At 38.9% G+C, this 25,840-nt stretch overlaps 1 protein-coding gene across 1 annotated transcript in view; it reads right to left on the reverse strand.

Moving 5' to 3' along the window:
- LOC148861322 (dihydrolipoyl dehydrogenase 2, chloroplastic-like) overlaps nucleotides 1-25,840 on the reverse strand; it is an 81,063-nt gene that overhangs the window by 46,074 nt on the left and 9,149 nt on the right. The window contains exons 5-7 of the mRNA XM_088941980.1: nucleotides 9,834-9,958; nucleotides 8,863-8,988; nucleotides 8,694-8,774 (exon numbers count right to left, since the gene is read on the reverse strand). Of these exons, the coding sequence (XP_088798106.1) occupies nucleotides 8,694-8,774; nucleotides 8,863-8,988; nucleotides 9,834-9,958 (332 nt within the window). The remainder of the gene's footprint in view (nucleotides 1-8,693; nucleotides 8,775-8,862; nucleotides 8,989-9,833; nucleotides 9,959-25,840) is intronic.

A 25,840-nucleotide genomic window follows, 5' to 3' on the forward strand; every position in this document is an offset into this window, starting at 1 on the left:
TCTTTTTTCCCTCTCTTTCTTCTGATCTGAACATATATGAACATCTAATCTGAGTTTTATCAAAAGGTTCTCTATTTCAGTGAAGTTCATAAATATTGAAGATGGCTTCGTGTGGGTTCTGACAAATGTATACGGTCCCAATAGTTATATGGAAAGGAATGAAATGTGGGAAGAGTTATACGCAATAAGAGGCTTGTGGGGTGGTCCTTGGTGATTTGGGGGGTGGGGGGGGGATTTTAATGGGGTTAGGTTTACTGATGAAACTAATAATCCCCACCAACACATTAAAATGAGCATGAGGAAGTTTAATGAGTTCGTTGAAAGAACCCCCTTTGATGCAAGCAAGATTTACTTGCTCTAATTTTCAAGAGAATCCATTGTGCTCAAAGTTGGATAGATTCCTCTAAACCTAGAGTGGGAAAATCAGTGGGGAGATTTGGGAGCTAGAGCTTTACCGAGAGCAACTTTAAACCATTGCCCTATTAAATTGGGTTCTGAAACCTTTATGTCAGTCCCTACTCCTTTTAGAGTCAAAAACACATGGCTAATTAACCAAATTTTGTGAGGAAAATAGAGATGTGGTGGAATGAGGACTTAAGGGGAGCAGAGTGGAAGGGTGTAAAGTTCCATTGGAAATTGCAGAGATTGAAAGAAAAGATAAAGGAGTGGAATAGAGAGCACTTAGGCAAATTAGAAAATCAGAAGCTAAATTTTATGAGTCATTTTGATGAGTTAGACAAAAAGGAAAATCAAGGTACCATGTCTAAAGAGGAAAGAATGTTGAAAAGGGGAGCGAAAAAAAGATTTAGAGGAGGTCCTTTATAAAAAAGAGATTTGTTGGAGGCAAAAATCCAGACACGAATGGATTAAAGAAGGTGATGGAAATAATGGATACTTCCATGCTCTAGCTAACGACAAGAGAAAGAAAAACTTTGTGGACAAACTGGAAGTAAATGGAGAAGTGATCTGAAGTCAAGAAGGAATCACTAGAGCTTTTGTAGATCATTTTAAATCCATTTTTAGAAGATCTCTAAATCAGAGGGAGTGTTTGGAAGGTGCCATTTGGACTGCTTAGGACCTAGAGGTTGCAAGGTGTTAGAGAGGAACTTTGAAGAGGAGGAGATTAGGAGAGCCATTTTCTCAATGAATAGATCTAAGGCCCCTGGACCTGATGGTTTCAGTTTAGAGCAGTTCACTTGATGTATGGAACTGTTTGAGATTAGATGCAAAACAGAAACTAAACAAACAAGAGAGGAAGAGAAGAGAGAGAGTTGGCGGCAATGAGTGTTAGAGAGTGAGAGTTTCGAACTTAACCTCACTCTAACACTCTAAACATTTTATTTAGGTGTTAATCTTTGATAAATTACAGAGAGGCCCTTGAGTGGGTAGAAAAATACAAAAAAAATAGAACATTACAGAGTATGGGCCCAGAATAAGGCCCATAACAAAGAGAAACATAACATAACATGAAATGACAGTTTATGGGCCATTCGGCCCATCTCCTCTACACTCCCCCTCAAGCTGAGCATAGATGTTAGTCATGCCCAGCTTGCCAGTGTCATGTTGAAGCCTTGCCTTGGAAATGCCCTTGGTGAGAAAATCTGCTAATTGTCCTTCAGAAGTAATGAATGGAAGACACTTCACCGGAGGAGACTCTTTCTCAAATAAAGTGCCGATCAACCTCAATATGTTTGGTTCAATCATGTTGTACCGGGTTGTGAGCAATGTTGATGGCAGCCTGATTATCACAGTACAATATCATGGGTTTGTCATGATCAATCCCAAGTTCTTTCATTAAGGACCTTAGCCACAACAATTCCGAGACTCCATGTGCCATGGCTCTATACTCTGCTTCTGTGCAGGATCGGGCCACAACAGTTGTTTCTTACTCCTCCAAGAGATAACATTACCAGCCACTAGACTGCAATACCCTGAAGTAGATCTTCTATCATCAATATTTCCAGCCTAATCAGCATCAGTATAGGCTTCAAGTTTCAGATGACCATGCTTGGTAAATAGAATTCCTTTTCCTGGAGAGCCTTTCAGATAGCACAAAATCTGTTTTGTTACTGCCATATGAGTATCTCTAGGAGCATGCATGAATTGGCTAATGCAACTGACAGCATACGCAATATCTGGCCTAGTCATGCATAGATACAGAAGCTTCCCAAGAAGTCTCTGAAAGACCCCTTTGTCTTCCAACAAAGCTTCATCCGAAGCTGAAAGTTTGTGACTCATATCAATGGGAGTTGCAGCTGGTTTTGCACCCAGTTTTCCAGTTTCAAACAACAAATCAAGGACATATTTCCTTTGGGAAATAAGAATCCCATCCTTGGATCTGACAACTTCTATGCCAAGGAAGTATCTCAACTCCCCCAGATCCTTAATCTCAAATTCTGTACGTAGGAAAAACTTAAGAGCCAGAATGCCTGAGGCATTATCACCAGTCACTATAATGTCATCAACATACACAATGAGATGCACTGCCAGAGATCCACTTTTCTTTACAAACAGAGTATGATCTGACTGTGTCTGAACATAGCCGAATTTAACAAGTGCAGCTCTAAATCTCTCAAACCAAGTTCTAGGAGATTGTTTGAGACCATAAAGTGATTTCTTCAATTTACATACCTTTTCTTGCATATCTTTCCCATACATTTCTGGAGGAAGACACATGTAGATCTCCTCATGTAAGTCACCATTCAAAAATGCATTCTTTACATCTAACTGATAGAGAGGTCAATCAAAGTGAACTGCCAGAGATAAAAGAACCCTCACAGATGTCATCTTGGCAACAGGGGCAAAAGTCTCCAGGTAGTCAATCCCATATGTCTGTGTGTAGCCTTTTGCAACAAACAAGTTGAGTTTGTTGAGAACCCGCTCTGATACCAAGTTGAGAACAGTTCACTTGATGTATGGAACTATTTGAGATTAGATGCAAAACAGAAACTAAACAAACAAGAGAGGAAGAGAAGAGAGAGAGTTGGCGGCAATGAGTGTTAGAGAGTGAGAGTTTCGAACTTAACCTCACTCTAACACTCTAAACATTTTATTAAGGTGTTAATCTTTGATAAATTACAGAGAGGCCCTTGAGTGGGCAGAAAAATACAAAAAAACATAATATTACAGAGTATGGGCCCAGAATAAGGCCCATAACAAAGAGAAACATAACATAACATGAAATGATAGTCTATGGGCCATTCAGCCCATCTCCTCTACAATTTCACAATAGATTTTTATCAGGATTGTTGGCAAGTGGTAAAAGATGAGCTTTGTGAAGTGTTCTTTGAATTTGTAGAAAACCACATTATTAGTTGTGGGATTAATGCTACTTTTTTAGCACTTATCCCAAAGAAATTAGTTGCTCGTCACCCTAAAGACTTTAAGCCTATCAACTTGGTGACTAGTATTTATAAGATTTTAAGGTCTTGTCACAAAGAATCAAAGTGGTGATCCTGTCCATAATTAGTCAGTTCCAAGGTGCTTTCCTCCAAGGTAGCCAAATTTCCAACCAAATTCTCATTGCAAATGAATGTATAGAGGATTTGAGAAAATAAGTGAAAGGGGTTTATTTGTAAGTGAATTTGGAGAAAGCCTATGATTTAGTGGATTGGAATTCTTAATAGAGGTAATAAGGAAATGTGGCTTGGCATTAAATAGTGTAATTGGATCTAGGGCTGCTTGAAATCATGCCATTATTCCATGTTGGTTAATGGTGGGGTTAAGGATTTTTTTCCAAGCAAGAAGAGGCAATTAGGGGCTGGAGGATTGGTTGCAATAGCATTGTAATCACATATCTCCATTTCGTCGATGATATTATAATATTTTGTGAAGGGGATGATTTAAGAATGGTAAGGAATCTAAACGGACTGATGAAGATGTTTGAAGGCATGTCAAATCTGAAAGTCAATTTTGACAAGAGTTGCACTGTGGGGGTAGATTTGGAGACAAGAGAACTAGAGGCTATAGCAGAGTGTCTTGAGTGTTCCATATCTAGTTGACCTATGACCTATCTGGGGCTTCCACTAGGTGCTAACTCTTAGGAGAGTAAATTATGGAATCCAATCGTAGAAAGGCGTGCAAAGAGACTTGCAGTGTGGAAGAAGAACTACATCTCTTTGGGTGGGAAGATCACATCAATCAAATCAACTTCGGAAAACTTGCCACTGTATTACTTGATCATGTTTAAGATCCCACAGAAAAAGGCAAGGAAGATTGAGAAAGTGGTGAGGGATTTCTTATAGGAACCAAGGGAGGAAAAGAAGGATCATCTTGTAAGACGGGAGATAACGAGTAAAGGCCTACAAGAGGGAGATTGGGGTCTAGGTAATGTAATTAAGAAGAATTTAGCACTTTTAGGAAAATGGATTTGGAGGTGGGCTTTGGAGGAGGATAAATTGTGGCATGATGTGATAGCTAGAATTCATGGCAGGGCAAACTCTGGATGTGATACGGGAGTGTCTCAACAGGATACCCTTTCCTCACTATGGAAAGTTATTCACGGTATTCTTCACCAATTTCTCATTTTCATCAGGTATGATGTGTGTTCTGGGGAGGGTGTAAAATTTTGAGAAGATGTTTGGATTGGCTCTTCAGCTCTCAAGGATTTATTCCCTTCTCTTTATTGTCTCTTTGCATAAAAATAAGTGCATTTCAGACTTTATTACTCCTATTCTTCCTTTGAGTCATAATTGAAATTTGGGGTTCCGAAGAGAGTTGAGAGATGCTGAAATTGCAAAGCTCAATGGATTGTTGCTACTTCTTGTATCCGTTTGTTTAGATCCTACTAAACCAGACAAGTGTATCTGGGTTCCTCATCCTAAAGGGTCTTTTTCTTGTCCTTCTTTCTTAGTAACTGATTTCTTTATTCTAACGTCTAAGTGAAAGTAGCATCTTGTGCCTCTCCAGGGGATGCTTATATTGTTTACTTCTTGCAACTATTAATATACAAGCATTTTACTTATCAAAAAAAAAAAAAAAACATTATAGGCATAGTAGCAACACTATAAAATATGCAAATACATAGAATGGTATTTTATTATACGATAAAATAAATGTAGGCACACCTTTCTACTTCCCTCAAGAATGTTTATAGGGAAGTAGAAAGGACTGCAAGAGATCTGGGTGCTGAATTCAAATGGGTGAGAAGTGCGAATAGGTTAGCTGATTCCCTTGCTAAACAAGGGGTAGCAAGGGAGCAAATGTTCTGGGCGTCTTTGTCACATAGTATTGATTGTGGGGTTGATATCAAGATCATCAAATCAAAATTATATTATCTTTTCACATACAATTAATATAATCAAAGTCTTACTGATTAAAAAAATCACTAAACAGATCTAAGAAACTAAGGTTATAGACAAAATAATACATTGTGAAGTTGTCCTATAAACCTTAAGATTCAAAACTACGTGGATTCCCGTAAAATTTCATGTCACTACCCATGAAAATCGAAATATGTCATGGCCCATGGGAATATTAGGAAAGATTATGGACATTTTAAATCGTTCACACAAGGACGGCCTATGAGCCTACCATATGTAGGGCCACCAGCATTATATCTTACAAGGTGAGAAAATAACTAGGGAAGCCAAAAGGAAGCAAAAGGCTCTCGTGCACAAAATCATAAACTTAAGAGAAAAAAAAAACAATAGTATCAATTCTTCAAGAATGGGCATGGTTGAATCAATCAATACCCAACCTGAAGCTCTAAAAAGTTTTATTCGTGGCTTCAGTCTTTTTATTTTTCTTTTCTTTTTCTTTTTTTTTTTTTTTAAAGAGTTATAGTTTTAGTAATAGCCCTCAAATTCCAATTCCTGATTAAGAACAGAGTCCAACCAGAACATAGAAGACAATGCACACATTGCTTCACCTCTATCGTCTCTAACAATGAACAGCTGAGGTCTTTCCAAGATCTGTATCATCACTAACCAGCAAGATCTCTTAAAGACCCACTGATTTTGATACAAAATGGTATAGATAAGGTCCTTAGGATGTATCCAACCATACCGGACTGCTACAATGACAACAAACATCACCTAAATTCCCCATGAATCAAAGAGCTCTCTACCCACAAAGCTATCTTCAGTATGCAAATCAAGGCCACTAAACATCTAAATCTGGTTGTAGCATCCCTAATGATAACTTGAATGATGTTTTCAAAAGGAAGATGACCATTCTCAAAGCATCTCCTATTCCTTCAACCACATGAGTAGTATATGGTGGCACAGGAAGACACCTTTTAGCTCAAGTCATTAAACTTTTCCCAACAATAAGTGACCATCCACTGGACCTAATCAAGCCATGGTTTTCTCCTAATCTAGACAAGTTTCGACATTGCCAAAATTATCTCCAAACAAGCAGTGTATTAACAGGCCTGACCACGGAAATATGCATCTCTCAAACTTTAGAACAGTTTCACTGCTGTTAGCCCCAAAAGAGAGAACCATTAACAAGAGCCCAACTGCCTTGACACTTGAGAGGTCTACTAAAGTACTAAGGCAAAGAAATCGTTGCAACCACTCAGTTATATAAGATCTTAAAATCGTATTGCATGGAGCAATTGTTTTTCCTATTTGGGTAAGGTTATCTTCCTTCACTATGTACTTATAAGAGAGAACATATATCCTATCAGATTGAGTGGACCAAGCCATAATCATCATCATCTAGGCCTTATCCCAATTATATAGGGGGTGGGCTACATGAATTCTGTTTCACTATTCCATTATTTTTTTATTTTTTTGAAACTGTAAGGTAAAGTATTTCATTAAATCAAAAGACAAAATACAATGAATCCCCTGTACAATGAGAAACTGAACAGAGAATATACAATTCCGCCCAATACAGCCCAATGCCCAGAACAATCTATCCATTCCTTACAAAAAGGAAATCAAAATAAAAAAAAAAAAAAGAACTAGAATGTCTGTTTCTAAATAAAGGGTGAACTGCCAACCATGAATGAGCCATCCCCAGTATTTTGCTTAAGATTACTTCCTTTGAAGTCTGATCCCCTTCAAACAAACTCCTGTTTCTTTCACACCACATAGCCCAGAAAACTGTTAAGGGGAGTGTGCTCCATGCTACCTTTCCGGCCCCACTTAATCCTTCTAGACACCATACCCCTATGAATCCCTTCACATTGGCTGGGAAGCACAGCTTAACACCAAACAGACCTAACGGTCTTAACCAGATCCAGAGAGTAAACTCACAGTGAACCAGCAAATGGCTAGATGATTCCGCATTTCCATTGCATAAAGGACAAGCCAAATCCACCACCTCCAAGATTCTCTTTTGTTAGGAACTTGCCCAGCACTGCTAACCATACAAAGAAGGCCAGTTTAGATCGTACAGCTTTGGTCCATATCGTGTCACTTGGGGAAGAAGTAGAATCCTCCCTTGATACATAATTGAAGAATGATTTTACAGAAAAGCTATTTCAAACAGATCATGAAATATGGACACCAAAGGACCTTCTTCACACCAGTGATCCTTCCAAAAGAGAACCCTCCAGCCATTTCCCACTTTATGCTTTATGCCCTTCAAAAGTTGAGCTTGTATTTTCTGAATTGCCTTCCAATTTGAACATCCATAGGCTGATCTGACCTCTTCAGTTTCCCACTCCCTGTTACTAGACCCATATTTGTCTACAATAACCTTCTCCACAGGCTATCTGACTGCTCATTAAATCTCCATAACCATTTTCCAAGCAATGCAGTGTTTACATCATTCGCTGATCTAATCCCTAGGTCCCCATTAGCTTTAGAGCAGAAATTTTTCTTCCAGTTTACCAAGTGACATTTTGATTCCTCCTTCCATCCCCCCCACAAAAAATCCCTCATCTTTTTTTCCAATGCTGCAGCCCACTTAGCTGGAATTGAGAATAGAGATAGATATAACACAGGAAGGGAGGACAGAACACATTTAATAGACAATTACCAACCATTCCATTCTTTTTACTATCACAATAGCCATGATGCATGAGTAAATAGACACTTACCAACCACCATATAAGAGTGATACTACAAATAATCATCTGCTAGTCCCATCATTCAAAGGTAGCAAAAAACCTAGAGTTTGACTTCTTTTAATGGTGAAACTGTGCAGTTCTATGCAAGAAGTTCATTACATGAATCATGAAACTTTGATAGGCATCCAAGCATACTGTATTACTGTTCCTTGGAATTGATATTCATAAATATTAGTATACTTACATTCTAAAAGTGAGAACTGAAAAGAAATATAGATATTTTTGAAAATTATTATATTGGATAGATACAATTGTTTTTTTTTTTAACTTTAATATTAGATAGAAACAATAAACAGAACATATATATAGAAGTGTTAATTAGCTGATCAAGAAAAGAGGTGAAGGAAAGATATTGTTCACAAAGACGCTATATTGTGTATAAAGACCGCACATCTTTGTAAATTCATACAGTCTATATGAATGAACAAATTTAAGATTTCTTCAGCATTTTTCTAATTATTTAGCAATTCTTCTTTATCTTTTTACTTAATTTTTTTATTCAGTTATCACAATGCAGATTTTCTGTTTTATTGTCTTCATGGTAGCTCTTCGACTGCCTTTTTGGCATTTTAGGATATTGCTGCTAAGCAAGAAAAAAGAATCTAACCAGATGATTGTGGCAATAATCCAAACCAGATGATCATATCTATGTCAAACAATTGAAAATTACCTCCAAAGTATCTCTTGGTTCCTTTGTCTTCGCATCAATAAGCTCAATGGTGACAGGTTTTCCATCCCTTGCTGGAGTGATCTATTGAAAACATCAAAGAATGGCATAAACTCGTTATCTTATGCAAGGCTACAGAATTTGGAAATATTAACTGTGAAACATAAAGCACCTTGCTTGCAAATACACCAGTATGGTAATCAATCTTCCGAGGATTTATAAGAACCCTTTGGGCTAACTTCCCAATCTCAGGATCAAAGCCAGGCATAAGCTGATCTAGCGCTTCAATAAAAGTGACCTGTGTAACAACTTCATAATTAGACTGGCTGAACTTGGGAAAAAAAATAGAGTGCTGACAATGACATAACATAGAGAAATAGAATGATGAAATTCAATTAGCTCCTCCCACTGTGTGATAATAGGCATGTTCAATAAATAAAGAAAACTTTATTTAGAAAAAAGAGGAAGTGTCTAGAGGAGAAGGGAATTGCAAAGATCAAATGAGAAAACTAACTTTTGCACATGCATTAATAAAAACAAAAGAATACAAGAAAATCAATTGAAGCAGAAATTCCAAAATCTAATAAGAATGGCAGTCAACTTTGAAACTGGAAACAACTTTCTGGGAAGCCAAACCATAATCTATATACTAATTTCTGTTTAATGTGGAATCCAGTGAACCTGGAGTCTTAAGATGATTGAATTGATTTAGCTGTATTGCAAACTGTCAATTGTTTTTAACAAATGTAGTTACACTTAGATCTAGTAAATAATAATTCCCCAGGAATATCAGTTTAAAAAGCAGGGTGTACTCGTAGAAAGATTTCAGAAGTTGATATCCTACTTCTAAGTTCTAAACAGGAAGTTGGCAATCACACTATCCTGCCTGTAAACCCAAATGAATGGCATTTACTAGCAAAGTCATTCCCATTTTCCCTTTATCATCAATACATCTAATGTGTACTTAAAAAAAAAAAAAAACAAATTTCAGTTTTCTTATTCTTCCTTAAACCAAAGCTAATCAATTAAATACTGATTTAGTGTTACTATTGCCTCCAAATTGAAATAAGCATAACAAACTTTATTTAACATGAAACACAAGATACATCACTAACATATTTAACATGAAATATGCATAACTACCTCGCTTCCAAGTGCTGTATACACATCACTAAATTCAAGCCCTATGTAACCACTTCCTACAATAGCGATCCAATCAGGAATAAACTCCAGCTTGAGTGCATGATCACTGGTAATTACAGTCTCCCCTGCAGGGATATTAACCAAAAGAATGTAATAATTCCATAAGCATACAGGTAAATTGGATAATTGTAGAGAAAGACAAGCTTTTAGCCATAACCAAGAGACAAAATACATTGTTAAATCAACTGCTCATTTTCTTTCATTGATTATGAGAAAATATATCAGAAAGTGGAATCAAATGCTAGCATAAATAAAATGCAGCAAGCTCCACACTCCATAAGATGAAAACCAACAGCTGCAAGCCTGCAATAGACCACAAAGAACGAAAAAAAAAAAGATTCCTGAAACCAGTGATATAAAAGGTATGCATAGGTGCACAGGCAAGACCATAGTTGTCAAGGCAATGCCTGGGAACCAATAGAGAGCAGCCTCGCTTAATCACCAAGGTATTTCGTATATGGTGCTCTTGGATACTTTTATAATCCTTTTTCTTGAGATTATAATACTAAAACAGACATTATTAAACTAAATTATTCAGTCCGTGAATTAAAATACTAGATTTTTTTTATTATTTTCTTATTTGTTAGGATTCAATCAACATGTATGCTGTCGTGAACCCTTAGACTTCAAAACGTGAACTGATAAGCAAGATAATTTTCCAATCAACACATTGATTATTTTCTGAGATTTCTTTTCTTTCTTCCATTTTTTCATGAATATGTTGACTTTCTGCATTTTAAATGAACTTTATACATTTTATTATGAAGATTGTAGACAACTACAGAATTACTAGTAAAAGATGGTTGCTGCTTGCTATGAAACCTAGGGAATTATGCTAGTATTCATGGTTTTTATTCAAAAAAAAGAAAGAAAAATCCATCACCTAGGTGGCTAGGCAACAAGGCACCCGTCTATGCCCTGGCCTCACCTTGAAGCCTTGAAAATTATAGGCTAGGCACAGCCCCTTCGAAAAGGTGTGCACCCTTAGCTCAAGTGTGCATCTTGCTAATGTTGTTCATTTTTATTATTATTATTAGGGCAAATTTCTTAAACTACCCCTACCGTTTAGCTAATTGACAAACAAAATCCTTACTGTTTAACTATTGTCTTAGAGTACCCCTAAGTTTTCTGACAATTGACTAGCTCTACCCCTGCCGTTAGCATCCGTTAATGTTCCATCAAAATCTGTACACACGTGACACCACGTGATGTATAATTTTTTTTAAAACCCAATACTACCCTTCATCCCTCTTCTCTTCACTTCCCCTTTTCCTCTCTTCAACCTTCTCTCCTTTGCCTCAGCCGCAGCAGGTGCAGCGGCAGCTCCAGCACCAACAACACCACCAGCTCAGCTTTCTTCTCCTGTCTTCTAAACCAAAACCCATTTCCACCATTCCGGTAATGATTTTCTGCTTTGTTGCATGCTTCAGAATCCTACACAGTAGTTGATGATTTCCTGGGTTCTGTGACAGACCTATAAGAAACATTCTAGTGCTGAAAAGCCAGTGTCAAGTACATGGAACAAAGAACAGAGCCATGCTTCGTCTTCATCCTCATCCTCGCACTTGAATAAAGAACACAAGATTGAAGTTTGCAGCGGCGGAAGCAATAGCAGCTACGGTGGAGAATCTTCAGTTCCCAATTGAGGGTAGGAACCACTTAAATTTCGCAGCGAAGGAAGTGACGCCAACGAGGGTAGGAACCGACAACAACGATTGAGATGGCTTCTCTGATGACAGCTCCTGCTGCCGCTGCATCCTTTATTCCCTGTTGCAGATCCAAATTCCACCTTCCCCCTGTTCCACCATCTACCAGTGGTTGTGAAAAATGGAGGTGACAGGAATGGGAGGTAGTAGAGAAAAAAAAAAGGAAAAAGAAGAGAAAGGGAGAAGAAGGAAGAGAGAGGGGGGAGAGAAGACCGCCACTACAACTCATGTGAGATTGAGTGAAGGCTCCTCATTGCTATCGTCTGTCACTCAATCCTCCTCCTCTTCTCCTTCAAAGAAAGCCTAAATCCTGAGGCCACCGAATTGGGAATCAGTGATGACAAGCTCATCCACGACACCGTCCAAATCGCTGTCATAATCACTATCTTCATCGGAATATGATAACGAAAATAGACTATTGTCCCCATCTGAGTACTCATTTCTCCTTCGACTTTTGGACAACAAGTCTTCTTCTGTCACCTCCCCATTCTCAACCTCAACCCATGAAACCCATAAATCAGCATGTCGTCCCAATGCCCTATCCCTATCCCAATCTGGGTTTGAATATGAATCTGGTAAATACCACCATCATGAACCTCAAACTGTAACCACCACCTCCATTCATCTCTCTTGATTTATTTCCATTTACAGATTTTGCACCCTCCGGTTCAACTACGTTCTTCTCATAATCATCAACTAATGCAAGATCCCCAAATTTCCCTTCAATCTCCACCATCTCTTCCTTTGATTCCATGAGATCCCCAAATTTCTTCTCATCTTCTTTGACTTCCCTTTCTAAATTCTTCGTCTCTGATATCGTACTGACATAGATTGTAGAAGATTCCACATGACTAGAAACAAAGAAAAATGAATGGCTTCCATGATTAAAGAGGTTGAAAGTGGGCAAATTAATAGATGTTGGTAAATCCCAATTACCCTCCTCTTAGATGACTTACAAATGGTGGTAGTTACCAATCCCTTAGATGACTTACAGATGGTGGTATTTACCAGATTCATATTCAAACCCAGAACATTTCAACATATGGAGTTTTTCATTATGAACATCTGGATTCATATTTGGCACCTTGTTACGGTAGAGAAGGGCTTCGGACAGAGCGCATGATTCTAGTTGGGCTGATGGAGAAGTTACCAACAACATCGAAGGCTGTGAGAAGAAATGAGGTTGGGGATGATAATAGTGTTTTCAGGTGGATTTCATAGGGGATGATTCCATCAACCTGATTACAGATATCGGTGCATCCTTCGTTCCCGGTTGCAGATCCAAATTCCAAATTCGGCCCTCCCCTGTTCCACTGTCTACCAGTGGCGCAACCTCTCTCTCTCTCTCTCTCTCTCTAAATTTGAAAGAAAATAATGGCTAAAATAGTCATTTTTTGTCATTCCATTAACAGTGTTAATGGCAAGGAGGTTTTAGACAATTGTCAAAAAAATTTAGGGGTACTCTAAGACAATAATTAAACAATAAGGGTAAAGTTTGTCAATTAGCTAAACAATAGGGGTAGTTTAAGAAATTTACCCTATTATTATTATTATTGTTGTTGTTGTTGTTGTTGTTGTTAAATGCAGGGCTAGATGGATAAAATAAACCAGATAATATAAAACCCGATGATATAAAATGAAGTATAATAAAATAATATACTGCATAGTATAAAACATAGGAAAACACCTACAGAGATTTAAAGCAAGGCAAACTTCAAAACTCAATGAGAGAATACAAAACTTACACAACACTCAGAAGGAATTACAAAGCTTCACACAAAGAAAGAAAATTACAAAGCTCATACAAAGACACTCAAAAGATATTACAAAATAATTATACCAACAATTAGAATCCTTCAACTTCTGATGAAGGAGAATGCCTTTCTATGCTCATTTTATAATTTCATCATATGATATTATATTTTCTCATGAAAATAAATCTTTTTTAGATTTTTTGTTTTTATTTTTCTCCCTGTTACTTTGCATTGCTATAAGGAAATGTTTCTTTCTAGTTTCTTCATCAAGAATATCTTCTAGAATTTCTAGAAGGTGTTCTTCTTCTAATGAAAGTATATTGATGCTTTTCGATTCTCCTTTGGTACTTGTTTCATATTTACGAGTACAGAGGCCGTTATTATTACAGCAAGCTTCTGTGGAAGTCGAAGATTCTCCTTCATCAGAAGTTGCTTCTTCTTTTTTTGATAAATGAATGAGATTTATTAATCAGCAGAGGAGAATAGTACAATGTCTCAAGGAGAGGCACGAGATGCAACCTCTCCTGGTTAGTTAAGTACAGCTTCCACTATATTATAACAACTTACAAAGTAGCACAAAAAAGGACCTCCCTGGATACCCCCTGTTTAGACAGAGAATCAGCCATAGTATTAGCTGACCTACTTACCCATTTTACCTCAAACCTCATGTTCCTAGTTAACCACCTTACTTTTTTTATGAGTTCTTTGTAGCCCCAAATGGTAGCATCCGGGTTAAGCAGCCACCTTGTTACCACCTAGGAGTCCCCTTCAACTAGGAGATGCTCCACCCCAAGCTGGTTAGCAATCTAAATTCCTTGTACTACAGCTAGTATTTCCACCCTTGTAGAGTCCCCCACTCCCACCGGTCCTGAGAATAAGGAGATAATGTTGCTGTCCTTGTTCCTCAGGACACCCCCAATACCTGATGGCCCAGGGTTACCTTGGCTGCTTCCATCAAAATTTAACTTGATGATACCTTCTGACGGTGGATCCCATTCTGATAAGCGTTTGTTCTTCTTTGTAGCAGTATTAGCTATTATTAACAAATTCCTCCACAAATTATCAAAAGAGAAATCATCGAATATCTCCAAGGTTTTCAGCCAATGTATTGCTCTTGTTAGAATGCAGTCCTTCACTTCTTCTAATATTCTTTCCTTCTCTAAGAAAACTCTTGCAGTCCTTTCCTCCCATAGTGTCCATAAGGTTGCTGCCCTGACACATTTCCACATGAACTTGCCTCTTCTAGTGTGCCAAAAAAAAAAGAAGGGTTAAATAACATACTCAAATCAGTTGGCAGAGACCACCTCCCTCCAAATAAACTAAGGCTCCAACTCCAGAAGTCTGTAACAAGGGAGCAGGAAATCAGCAAATGGAAACAGTTCTCATTCTGGGCCTTGCACAAGAAACACCAATTCGGGGAGAGACATAGAGAGGGTCTCTTTTTCTGCAAGTTTTCCAAGGTATTGATTTTCCCATGGTAGACTTCCCAACAGAATACAACAATTTTTGCAGGGATAGGTCGGGCCCAAATCTCTTTGAAGGGGAACCCTTGGGAGATGGGGTTGGAACTGAGGGATTTTTTAAAAGAAGAGCAAGTGAAAACACCTTTAGGAAGGGGAGTCCAGACTCTTTGATCAGAAGAAGTGGGGTCCAAACAAACAGACTAGTAAATGAAGAAGCTCAGTGATACAAATCCACTCACCATCCCTCAAACCCTTACGAAAACCAAAATCCCAATTTAAAGACAAGGGACTCAACGGGTCCAAAAGAAAATTTGCAATCGACTCATTTTTGTGAAGGGATAGGGAATAAAGCGATGGGAATCGATCTTTGAGGGGTTGAGTACCCACCCAAACATCCTCCCAAAACCTGATAACATCACCAGAGCAAGCATCGTACTTGATAAAACTAAGGAAGCGAGGAAGAATGCCATGTATTGCTTTCCAAGGTGTTGTGAGGGTAGCTCGACGAGATATCTCGGCATCCCAACCATTTCCTGAGCAGCAATGAATACTCAACACCACCTCATGCCATAATCTCTCTCTCTCTCGAGGCCATCTCCATAACCACTTCCCTAGGAGGGCTACATTCTTCAGCACTATATTCCCTATCCCTAGACCCCCTTCTTCCTTATAGGTTTATTAACTGTCTCCCATCTAACCAGATGATCCTTCTTCACCTCCCCTAGTTCCCACAAAAAGTCCCTCATTATCTTCTCCAGTTTCTTAGCCTCCCTTGGTGGAATCTTGAACACTAATAGGTAGTAGGTTGGAAGGTTGGAAAGTATAGCCCTAATCAAGGTCACCCTACCCCCTATTGAGATATAATTCTTTTTCCAAGCTGACAATCCTTTATCAAATTTTTCTACAATAGGGGCCCAGGAACTGCTTTCTTAAAGGTTAGCTCCTAAGGTAGCCCTAAGTAGGTCAAAGGCCAAGGAGAGGTAATGCAGCCTAAGCACTCAACAATGGAATCAATTTCCCAATCCTCCATATTTACTCCAGCCACACAACTTTTGTCAAAGTTTATCCTCAGATTGGAGGCAAGCTCGAAGGCTCTTATTAACTTCTTAAGGTTGTCCACCTTTCTCAGATCACTCCGTTCGCAGAAAATAACTATATCATCTGCAAACTGAAGGTGAGTTACTGGACAACCTCTCCTCCCTATTCTCCAGCCCTTTATGTGGCCCTCCTCATCTGCTTTGGAGATCTTTCTACTAAGGACATCAGCAACAAGTGTAAAAAAGGAATGGAGAAAGTGGATCACCTTGTCTTAAACCTCTGTTGGCTGGAAAGAAGTCCTTAACCACTCCATTCACCAAGACTGAATAATGACAAGAACTTAAACATCTACTTATCCAATTACACCATTTGTCCCCAAACCCACGTCTTCTTAACACCTCCAACAAGAAATTCAGTCCACTAAATCATAAGCCTTTTCCAAATCCAATTTGCAAACAAAACATTTTCTACCAGATCTCCTCATCTCTTCCACACCCTCATTTGCAATGAGGATCTGATCTATGATTTGTCTATCCTGTACAAAGGCTCCTTGTGCTTGGCTAATGAGAGAAGGGAGAACTGCTTTAATCCTCCTAGAAAGCACTTTAGCCAAAATCTTGTACACACTTGTCACCAAGCTTATTGACCGAAAATCTTTGGGGTGTTTGTCTTCAATCTTATTAGGAACTAAAGCTAGAAAAGTGGCATTGATTCCAGGACTTGCAATATGTTTATCCTCAAATTCTCTAGTGGCTCCAATTAGGTCTTCTTTGACTATATCCCAGCAGTCCTGATAAAATGCCATTGTAAATCCATTTGGGCCTGGTGCTTTAGCTCTGTCCATAGAAAATATAGCTTATTTGATTTCTTCTAATTCATTAATCCTTTTAAGAGCTTTTATGAACCTTATTAGCGTAATGTCCTTTTTCCACATTTAAAGCATGTTGGGATTTTATGATCTTTCCTAGCTTTAGGATGCTTTGATCTCTTTCCCTTTTTCTCATATTTCTTTTTGTAAAGTTTTGATTTACCTTTTCTGTGGACCGGTTTAGAATTGATTGGTTCAGGTCCAACCCTAAACTGGTAACAGAAATTTCCTAACTCTTTTTTAGAGTCAGACTTTTCTCTCTTAATTTGCCTTTTTAGGCGTAGATCAGTGCATAAGTCCAAACCTACTTGCTTTATTACTTGGACTAAATACCCAAATGTATAATGAGGATATAATAACCTACCTCCACCTATGTTTCTAAGGTGGTTTCTAACCTTTTCTGTAAATAACAGGGGAAGTCCTAAAATAAATTGTTCTTTCCAGTAATCTTCCCTTGAATTATTCAGCCTATATACCTTGAATAAGAATACATCTTTGTACCATCTAAAATCAGATAGTGTTTTACACTTAAGATTTATAAGTTGTTTGCTTATTCTTTCCATCATATCATCGGAATTTCCTATAAAATGACTTAATATGTTTAATATTAGGGTAGTGACTGCATCCTGAATTGGATGACCCTGTCTCATTATATAGTTGTTCACTTATTCTTCTAAATACAAGACACTTTTTAAAAGATAAGAAATTATATTTAAAATTTTATAAAGATTTTTTCTGTATGGATTAAGAATTTAAGACCCTAGCATGCACATGTTTGGGCTTGCCTCAAGGGGCTTGGTACAAAAGCAACTCATACAAAGGTGTGGACCTTGCTTCAAAAAGGTGCACACCTCGTCTTGCACCTTGGGCTAAAAAGTGAGAACTCCTAATAACCCAAAGGGATTGGACTTCAAGGGGCAAACCTTGGAGCCCCCAAACAAGATCCCCCCTTGCTATACCTTCCCTTGTCAAAGAATTCATAGGGATATTAGCCAACCTTGAATTTGGCCAAACTGTCAGCCCTAGAGAGTTTTCCGATCCATGCATCTAATAGAATTTACTGTTCAATTGGACGCTAAGGACCTCAAGACCTGTTTTGCCCTGCCTATATCAACCCAGAAATTCTACATATGGCAAGATCCACAACTTCTAGTGATTTCTATCCACAATCCTCTCTAGGGGTGGACACGAACTGAGCTTTTCACAAGCTCTAAACCCCTTAGCTGAATCCATGATTTTTATAGAACCAAAAAACTGCAATATAACTTCATAATAACCATCATTAGGGAAACCATCAAAACCAGATAGGCCAGGGTTACCAAGGAAAGATCCACCAAAATTAAGCCTGTCCATGCTTTGTAATCCTCAACATGGTGATTTATGCCAAAAGAGTCCAATCCTTCGTGATAAAGTCAACCCTTTATCCTCCTAGCATATTAAAAATCAAAATCATCCTATAGTGAGCAACACTTACAATAAAAAGACCTAAGATAACATAGTTATCAAAACCTTATAATTTACAAAACCACTCGTAATTTGAATCATGAATCCCAGAATTCGAATTCAATATTATAATCGAATCCTTTTTCTAGAGAATTATGTGATTCAATTAATGATTCTTATAATTCTTTTTCTATCAATAACTCAGAGAATCGATTTCATTAAAATTAAATAAAGCAGTACAACCAGAAGTTGTGAAGGATACAAAAAAAGACACCGGATGTCCAAACCCCCAAATATTACATATAGGCCCAAAATATCTGCCAAACTGTTGGCCAATCTTCTAACCCTATTAATTTGAATTAATGTATCCCTAGAGAGCCTTTTTAACTGCCTAAGGCCATTCCTTAGGTGCCAAGAGACTCCTTCCCCTTTCCTTAGCCAGTCCACAACTGTTTTCGAATCACCTTCAATAATTAGCCTTTTCAGGCCCTGTTCCTTAGCTTTCTCAAGCCCAAATACAGCAGCTAAGAATTACGTTGATGTAACATCACTTTACGGAGCTAGACCCGAGAATAAGGCACATATGTTGCCTTCCTCATCCCTGATAGCTCCTCCAAATCCAGCAGGGCCTGGATTGCCCCCACTGTTCCCATCAAAATTCAATTTCAACCAGCCACGAGGTGGGGGAGAGCAGACCATTGTTTCAACTTGTCTTCTAGAAGATGAAGCAACTATAGTCCCCCAAGCTCTGAAGAAATCATCAATCTGAAAATCTGAGAACAAGCTCAAGGTCTTAACCCAATGAGCCACTGAAAGGATTATAGCCTTAACCAATGTTTCCTTAGTTCTCTCCTTTTCCCCAAAAATTCTAGAGCTTCTTTCCTCCCAGACTGTCCAAACAACTGCTGCCCCTGTACATTTCCACATCAGTCTACCTCTTTTAGTAGCACACCTGCAAACAAAAGGGTTAAACAACCCTCCCAAGCTAACAGGAGAGAGCCACCTGCAACCAAAAAATGAGGCAAACCACTCCTAGATAAAGCCAACAAAGGGACAGGAGATTAAAAGATGAAAAGCAGTCTCATTATTAACCTTGCACAAGTTGCACCAGTTTGGCCTTTTTCCTTGAAGCTTAACACAAACATTAATGCAACCATGAAACACTTCCTAACAGAAGGCACTAACTCTAGGGGGAATGGGATGACACAAGATTTCCTTTACTAGGAAATAAGGGGAAGGGGAGGGAGAGGAAGCTACAAGGGAATTGAAAAAGGATTTACAGGTGAAAGTCCCAGCCGAGCTAAGGGTCCAAACCCTACTGTCCACAACCCCATCCCCAAGAACTACAAAATTCAACAAGGAGAGCAAAGCAGAAACAAGGGGAACTTCAGACTCTCTTAGGTTCCTATTTTGAGAAAGGAAGTCAGCCCTGGACTTCTTTTAAAGTTGGAGATAGCATAAAGAGAAGGGAAGACCTCCAATAAGGGGGTTTCTCCAACATAGATGTCTTCCCAAAACCTAATCTTTTGACCCGAGACCAAATCATACCTGATGTAATTAAGGAAGACAGAAAAACAGTCATGGATGAGATGATTCTTATAATTCATCTCATTCATATAATCCAAATCAATTTGGTCAGGACCTAAACTAGTTCTATACTTTTTTTCATTCATTTTTTTCTTAATTTTTTCAAGAGACTTATGTTTTAGAACCCTTACTAGAATAACATTATTTGAGACTTTTTTTTATTGGAAATGGTAACTTTCATTAAGGATATCAAATAAACAATTTACACTGTCAACCACTCAGACAAAGAGTGTTGACCCCAAAATAACGTCAAGAGTTACAGTACAGCCCAAAAAAAAAGTTTTCCCTGAATGTCCCCTGCTTTGCCAAGCTATCTGCCACAGAGTTTGCTGATCTCCTTACCCATTTGAATGTTACTCCAACTTCCCTTGCCAAGCAGATTATTTCCCTTATTTTCTGTCTAAACTTCCATACACCCAACTTCTTTGTTTGCAGCCACCCTATTAACAATTTAGAGTCCCCTTCCACCTCCAATTTCTGATATTCCCACTGCTTGGCAAATCTCAAGCCTTGTAGGAGAGCCAAAATTTCAGCTCTCATAGAGTCTCCCACTCCTATGGGAGCAGAGTATAGTGCCACCATTCTGCCCTCCCCATCCCTAAAGACTCCCCCAGCTCCCGAGGATCTTGGATTACCCATGGAGCTTCCATCAAAATTTAATTTTACCCTTTATTGTGCTGCGGGTGTCCAAGAAAGCTGAAGAACAGGCTGTTTGGTTTAAGAGTTTGCCACTGCTGACCAACCCCTTTGTATATCATCCACTGAAAATCTTTAAATTAGTCACTTACTTTCAGCCAACGTATGACTTTAATGGCTACGCAGTCAATGATTTGTTCTGCTGATCTTTGTGCCCCTTGGAATATTCTGTTATTCCTTTCTTCCCATAAAGACCAAAGAATGGCTGCTCCTATTGCCCTCCACATCACTCTTCCCCTTTTCTTGGATAGCAGGAAGAAACTTGGGTTGAAAAGGCTTGTCACATCCGGGGAAGGGATCCACCTGCAGCCAAATACGGAAGAAAACCAACTCCACACACAAGAAGCAAAGGGACAAGAAAGTAAAAGATGTGTTACTGTCTCACCATTTCCCAAACAGAGGCAACAAACATGAGGGGAGAGGAAATGGTTTGGCCTCCTTTTTGTAAATTATCCAGAGTATTAATTTTCTAGAGCACCACCTCCCAGCAAAAGGCTCTTATTTTTTGGGGTACAAGATTACACCAAACTTCCTTTGTAGGAAAGGAGCCTCCTGGGTGCGAGGATTGAAGGAGGGTGGAGAAGAAAGAGGCACAAGTAAAGGAGCCAGAAGGGGACTCTAACTAGATCCTACTGTCCTGACAAGAGAGGTCCAAGAATGTAGTATTAAGAAGGGAGATAAGTTCATCTACCAAGTCCATTTCATAATCCCTTAACACTCTCCTTAGTCCTAGATCCCAAGAGTTTTCATTAACAAGACTGAAGAAATCACTCTCCCTTTGTTGAGGGATAAAGAAAAGATAGGTGGAAATTTCTCTTTGACAGGAATGTCCCCAAACCAGATATCCTCTCATAAACATACTTTGTTACCCATACAAGCATCATCAAACTGTGAATTTCTTTCCAAGGAGAAGCCCTTGTCGCCCTAGGATCAAGACCAACATCCCATCAGTTGTCTACCATGCCATGAATGCTTGCAATTACATTATGCCATAAGTTCTCTTGTTCCAAAGGAAACTCCAGTAGTTTTGAGACATTCACAAAACTACTGGAGTTTATTTTCCAACATATTTGGGTTGGATAGCCATACAGGTGTTTTAACTTGGAGTTTAAACCTTGATAATGTTTATGCTATACAGGTGTCAGGTAGTAAGCTTTGTTTATAAATCACCTATATGGTAGACTTAGATTGAAATGGGGTAATGGTTCTCTTTATTTGTTTTCTTTTTTTGTTATACATAAGTTTAACATCTTGAAGATTTTATGAAAATAAAAAATAATCTTATGATTTACTAATAGAATAAATTCAACTTTCTTTATTGACAATTTGACAATAAGGTTACAATTTCCAGAATATCATTGTTCAAGAGAACAAGTGTGACTTGAAAGGGTCTAACATTCCTTTCTTCCTAGATGAACCTGTAAGAAAACCCTATTCGATTCTAGGTTAAAGTAGAGAAGAAGAAAAGAAAGAAGAAGAAGAAGGGTTCGGCCAGATTAGGAAGAAGAAAATCAGTCCTCCCTAGCCGACCCACTTGTATTTATTTCAAATAATAGAGTTACAAGAAAGACCATATTGTCCCTCATGAAAGATGGGACACATAACTTAAACTTAAATAAAATGGACCTTTCACTCTCAAACAGATAAACCAAAATGGCCAAAATACCCCTGATTCGTGTATTCTAACACTCCCCCTCAAGCTAGAGAGTATATGTCATATAGTCCCAGCTTGTCACAAATATAATCTACTCTGCCTCGAGACAATCCCCTTGTAAAGAGATCTGCCCACTAATTTCCTGAGCTCACATGAGATGTGGTTATCACTCCACTTATCACTTTCTCTCTTACGAAGTGACAATCAACCTCAATATGCTTAGTTCTCTCATGGAAGACTGGGTTGGAAGAGATGTGAATAGCAGCTTGGTTATCACAGTATAGTTTCATGGGTTTATCAACTGAGAACCCCATCTCTTGTAGCAAGTTCTTCAACCATACTAGTCCACATGTGGTATGAGCCATAGCCCTGTACTCAGCTTCTGCACTACTCCTTGCCACCATTGTTTGTTTCTTGCTCTTCCAAGTTACAAGATTGCCACCAAGGAAGGTGCAATACCCTATAGTTGATCTCCTATCTAATAATAGAACCAGCCCAATCAGCATCTGTGTACCCTACTATCTCAAGGGTCCCTCCACTTCGGTATAGCAAACCATGACCTGGAGCACCCTTCAAGTACCTAACAATCCTTAGAACTGCTTCCCAATGAAGAATCCGAGGATGTTGCATAAACTGACTCACCATACTCACAGCAAATGATATATTTGGTCGGGTAATGGTCAGGTAGTTCAACTTTCCCACCAACCTCCTGTATCTTCCAGGATCATCAAACTCTTCACCTGCATCAACACTCAACTTGGCATTGATTTCCATAGGAGTCTACTGGTTTAGCACCTAACAGCCTTGTTTCTTCAAGTAGGTTAAGAACATATTTTCTCTGACATAAGTTAATTCGTACTTCAGCTTACCCAAATCTTTCGAATTGAAGTAGTCCTGTAGGAATTTCTTCAACTTGTCGATTTCATTACTGTCACTCCCAGTTATGACAATATCATCCACATACACCACCAACAAGATTTTCCCATCTTTTGAGTCATGGCTGAACACAGAATGGTCTACCTGACACTGTTTCATCCCAAATTCTTTCACCACTTCATTGAACCTGCCAAACCAAGAACGTGGAGATTCTTTCAGTCCATAAATTGCCTTTTTGAGTCTACAAACCTTACCATCCTCCCCCTGAGCAACAAACCCTGGTGGTTGCTCCATATATACTTCCTCAATGAGATCACCATGTAGGAAAGCATTTTTTATGTCAAGTTGTACAAGAGGCCAATCATGCATAGCAGCTAATGAAATCAACACCCGAACTGAACCAATCTTAGCCACAGGAGAAAATGTCTCCATGTAGCCCACACTATACAGCTGAGAATAGCCCTTGGCCACTAACCTAGCCTTCAATCGCTCCACACTGCCATCTAGAAGATACTTCACTGTGTAGACCCACTTACACCCAACAGCATGCTTACCGGGAGGAAGAGCAGTGAGTTCCCACGTGTGATTGTGTTGTAGAGCAGAGAGTTCCTCTTCCATGGCTTGCCGCCACCCTGAGGAGGTAAGGGCTTCCTGGACAGTCTTGGGAATGGAAACAGATGAGAACAATGATATAAAGTTGCGATGAGAAGCAGAAAGGTGAGTAGCTGAAACATAGTGTGAAATAGGATGAGAAGTACAAGTACGTTTACCTTTCCGCAGAGCACTAGGCAGATCAAGATTTGAGGGAGAAGAAGCAATAGCAGGATTTGTCGACGATGGCTGAATTGGAGGAGGGGCCGATGCTCTTCTGTGGGTATACACTTGTGTGATTGACAGCCTCTCAATAGTAACTGGCATGGGATGTGAATCTGCAGTAGGAATGGAAGCCACGGGAAGGGAATCCGCAACAGGGACGGGAAGAGGAACTACGGAGGAAGGAGAAGAAACCACAGCATCTGAGAAAAAAGGAACTGATTCAAAGAATGTGACATCAGAGCACACAAACGACTTATGGAATTTAGGATTATGGCACTTATACCCTTTCTGAGTCCACGAGTAGCCAAGGAAGATACACTTAATAGCTCGTGCATCTAACTTGTCTAAACCAGGCCCCAAGTGTTGAACAAAAAAAACACATCCAAAGACTCTTAGGGTGAGAGGAAATGGAGACAAGGTGGGAAACAACACCGAGAAGGGGGATTGACTTTCAATGATGGACATGAGCATCCGATTAATCAGAAAATAGGATATGAGGACGGCATCACTCCAAAAATGCTTTGGGACATTCATATTAAGCATCAAGGACCAAGCAGTTTCAAGGAGATGTCGATTTTTCCGTTCAGCTACACCGTTCTGTTGTGGGGTGTAGGCACAAGAAGTTTGATGAATTATCCCATGGTGCTCTAAGTATTGCTGAAATGGTGATGAGTTGTACTCTTTGGCATTATCGGAGCAAAGAATTTTAATATGAGCACCAAATTGGGTGCGTATTTTAGCATAAAATTTTTGAAAAATAGAAAACAATTCACTGCGATCTTTCATAAGATAAATCCATGTCATCCTTGAAAAGTCATCAACAAAAATTACATTTGTGCATCTTCCTGTTCCCAATCACTGAACCCCGGAGAATCAGAGGAAGGTTTCTCCTCTCTCACATGTTTTACCTTTCTCTTGGCCTTTAAGAACACTTCCACAGATTTTGCCCACGGTACATAATTCTCACCATTCAGCTTAATTGATGTCATTTGAACACTTAGGTAGTCTAGAGAAAGCATGACGCCTATTTTATTGTCATTCCCATCTCCAATCGATGCCATCTTAACTAATTCACATTCAAATATGCAACACAACCTCACACACTTCCACAAAACTTATCTCACTTACAGCACCACCAACTTCTTCAAATACGCATTGCACATCAAATACTAAAGTTGAGATCACTCAGTCATTAAATCAAACACTTGCACTGCACATTGCAGAACTGTTCACACACCAGATCCAAGGGTTCACTTTTAAATATTTAGAATCACCGATACACCATTCAACACAATACAACTACCACCATACCACTGCTGTCGTGAACTTCAGCAGTCGAAAAACCCTACTTTCAACACACATATGAGGTAAAACAGAGAAGAACAGGACTGATATGCATACTAGTCACTCCAAACCTCCACAACAAAAAAAAAAAAAAAAAATTGAACCAAAACACAGCATTCACAGTCCACTATTTGGGCAAAAAACAGCACTGTTCATACCTGTCCACAAACAACCCTCTTCGTATCACTAAATAGAGGGCGTCTAGTACACAACCTCAACGACCACCACCACAGTAACTGGAGGCATTCTCACCTCCTAAACCACAAAACGACGACTCCTTTTTGGCCCCTTGTCGAGCTTCCACTTAGGCTAGCAGAAATTTGAGGAAAGCTGAAATGGTTGGCGGCGAACCCAGGAAGAAGACAGCAGCAAGGAAGAATGAAAGGAGAACAAGGTTTTACTACTCTGATACCATGTAAGAAAACCCTATCCGATTCTAGGTTAAAGTAGAGAAGAAGAAGAAGGGTTCGGCCAGATTAGGAAGAAGAAAATCAGTCCTCCCTAGCCGACCCACTTGTATTTATTTCAAATAATAGAATTACAAGAAATACCATATTGTCCCTCATGAAAGATGGGACACATAACTTAAACTTAAATAAAATGGACCTTTCACTCTCAAACAGATAAACCAAAATGACCAAAATATCCATGATTCGTGTATTCTAACAGAACCAAAAGGAAAAAGATGCACCATAGCTTTAC

Source organism: Nelumbo lutea, chromosome 4, assembly GCF_056320005.1.
Source record: "Nelumbo lutea isolate HS-2025 chromosome 4, American lotus-T2T, whole genome shotgun sequence".
Lineage (NCBI taxonomy): Eukaryota > Viridiplantae > Streptophyta > Magnoliopsida > Proteales > Nelumbonaceae > Nelumbo > Nelumbo lutea.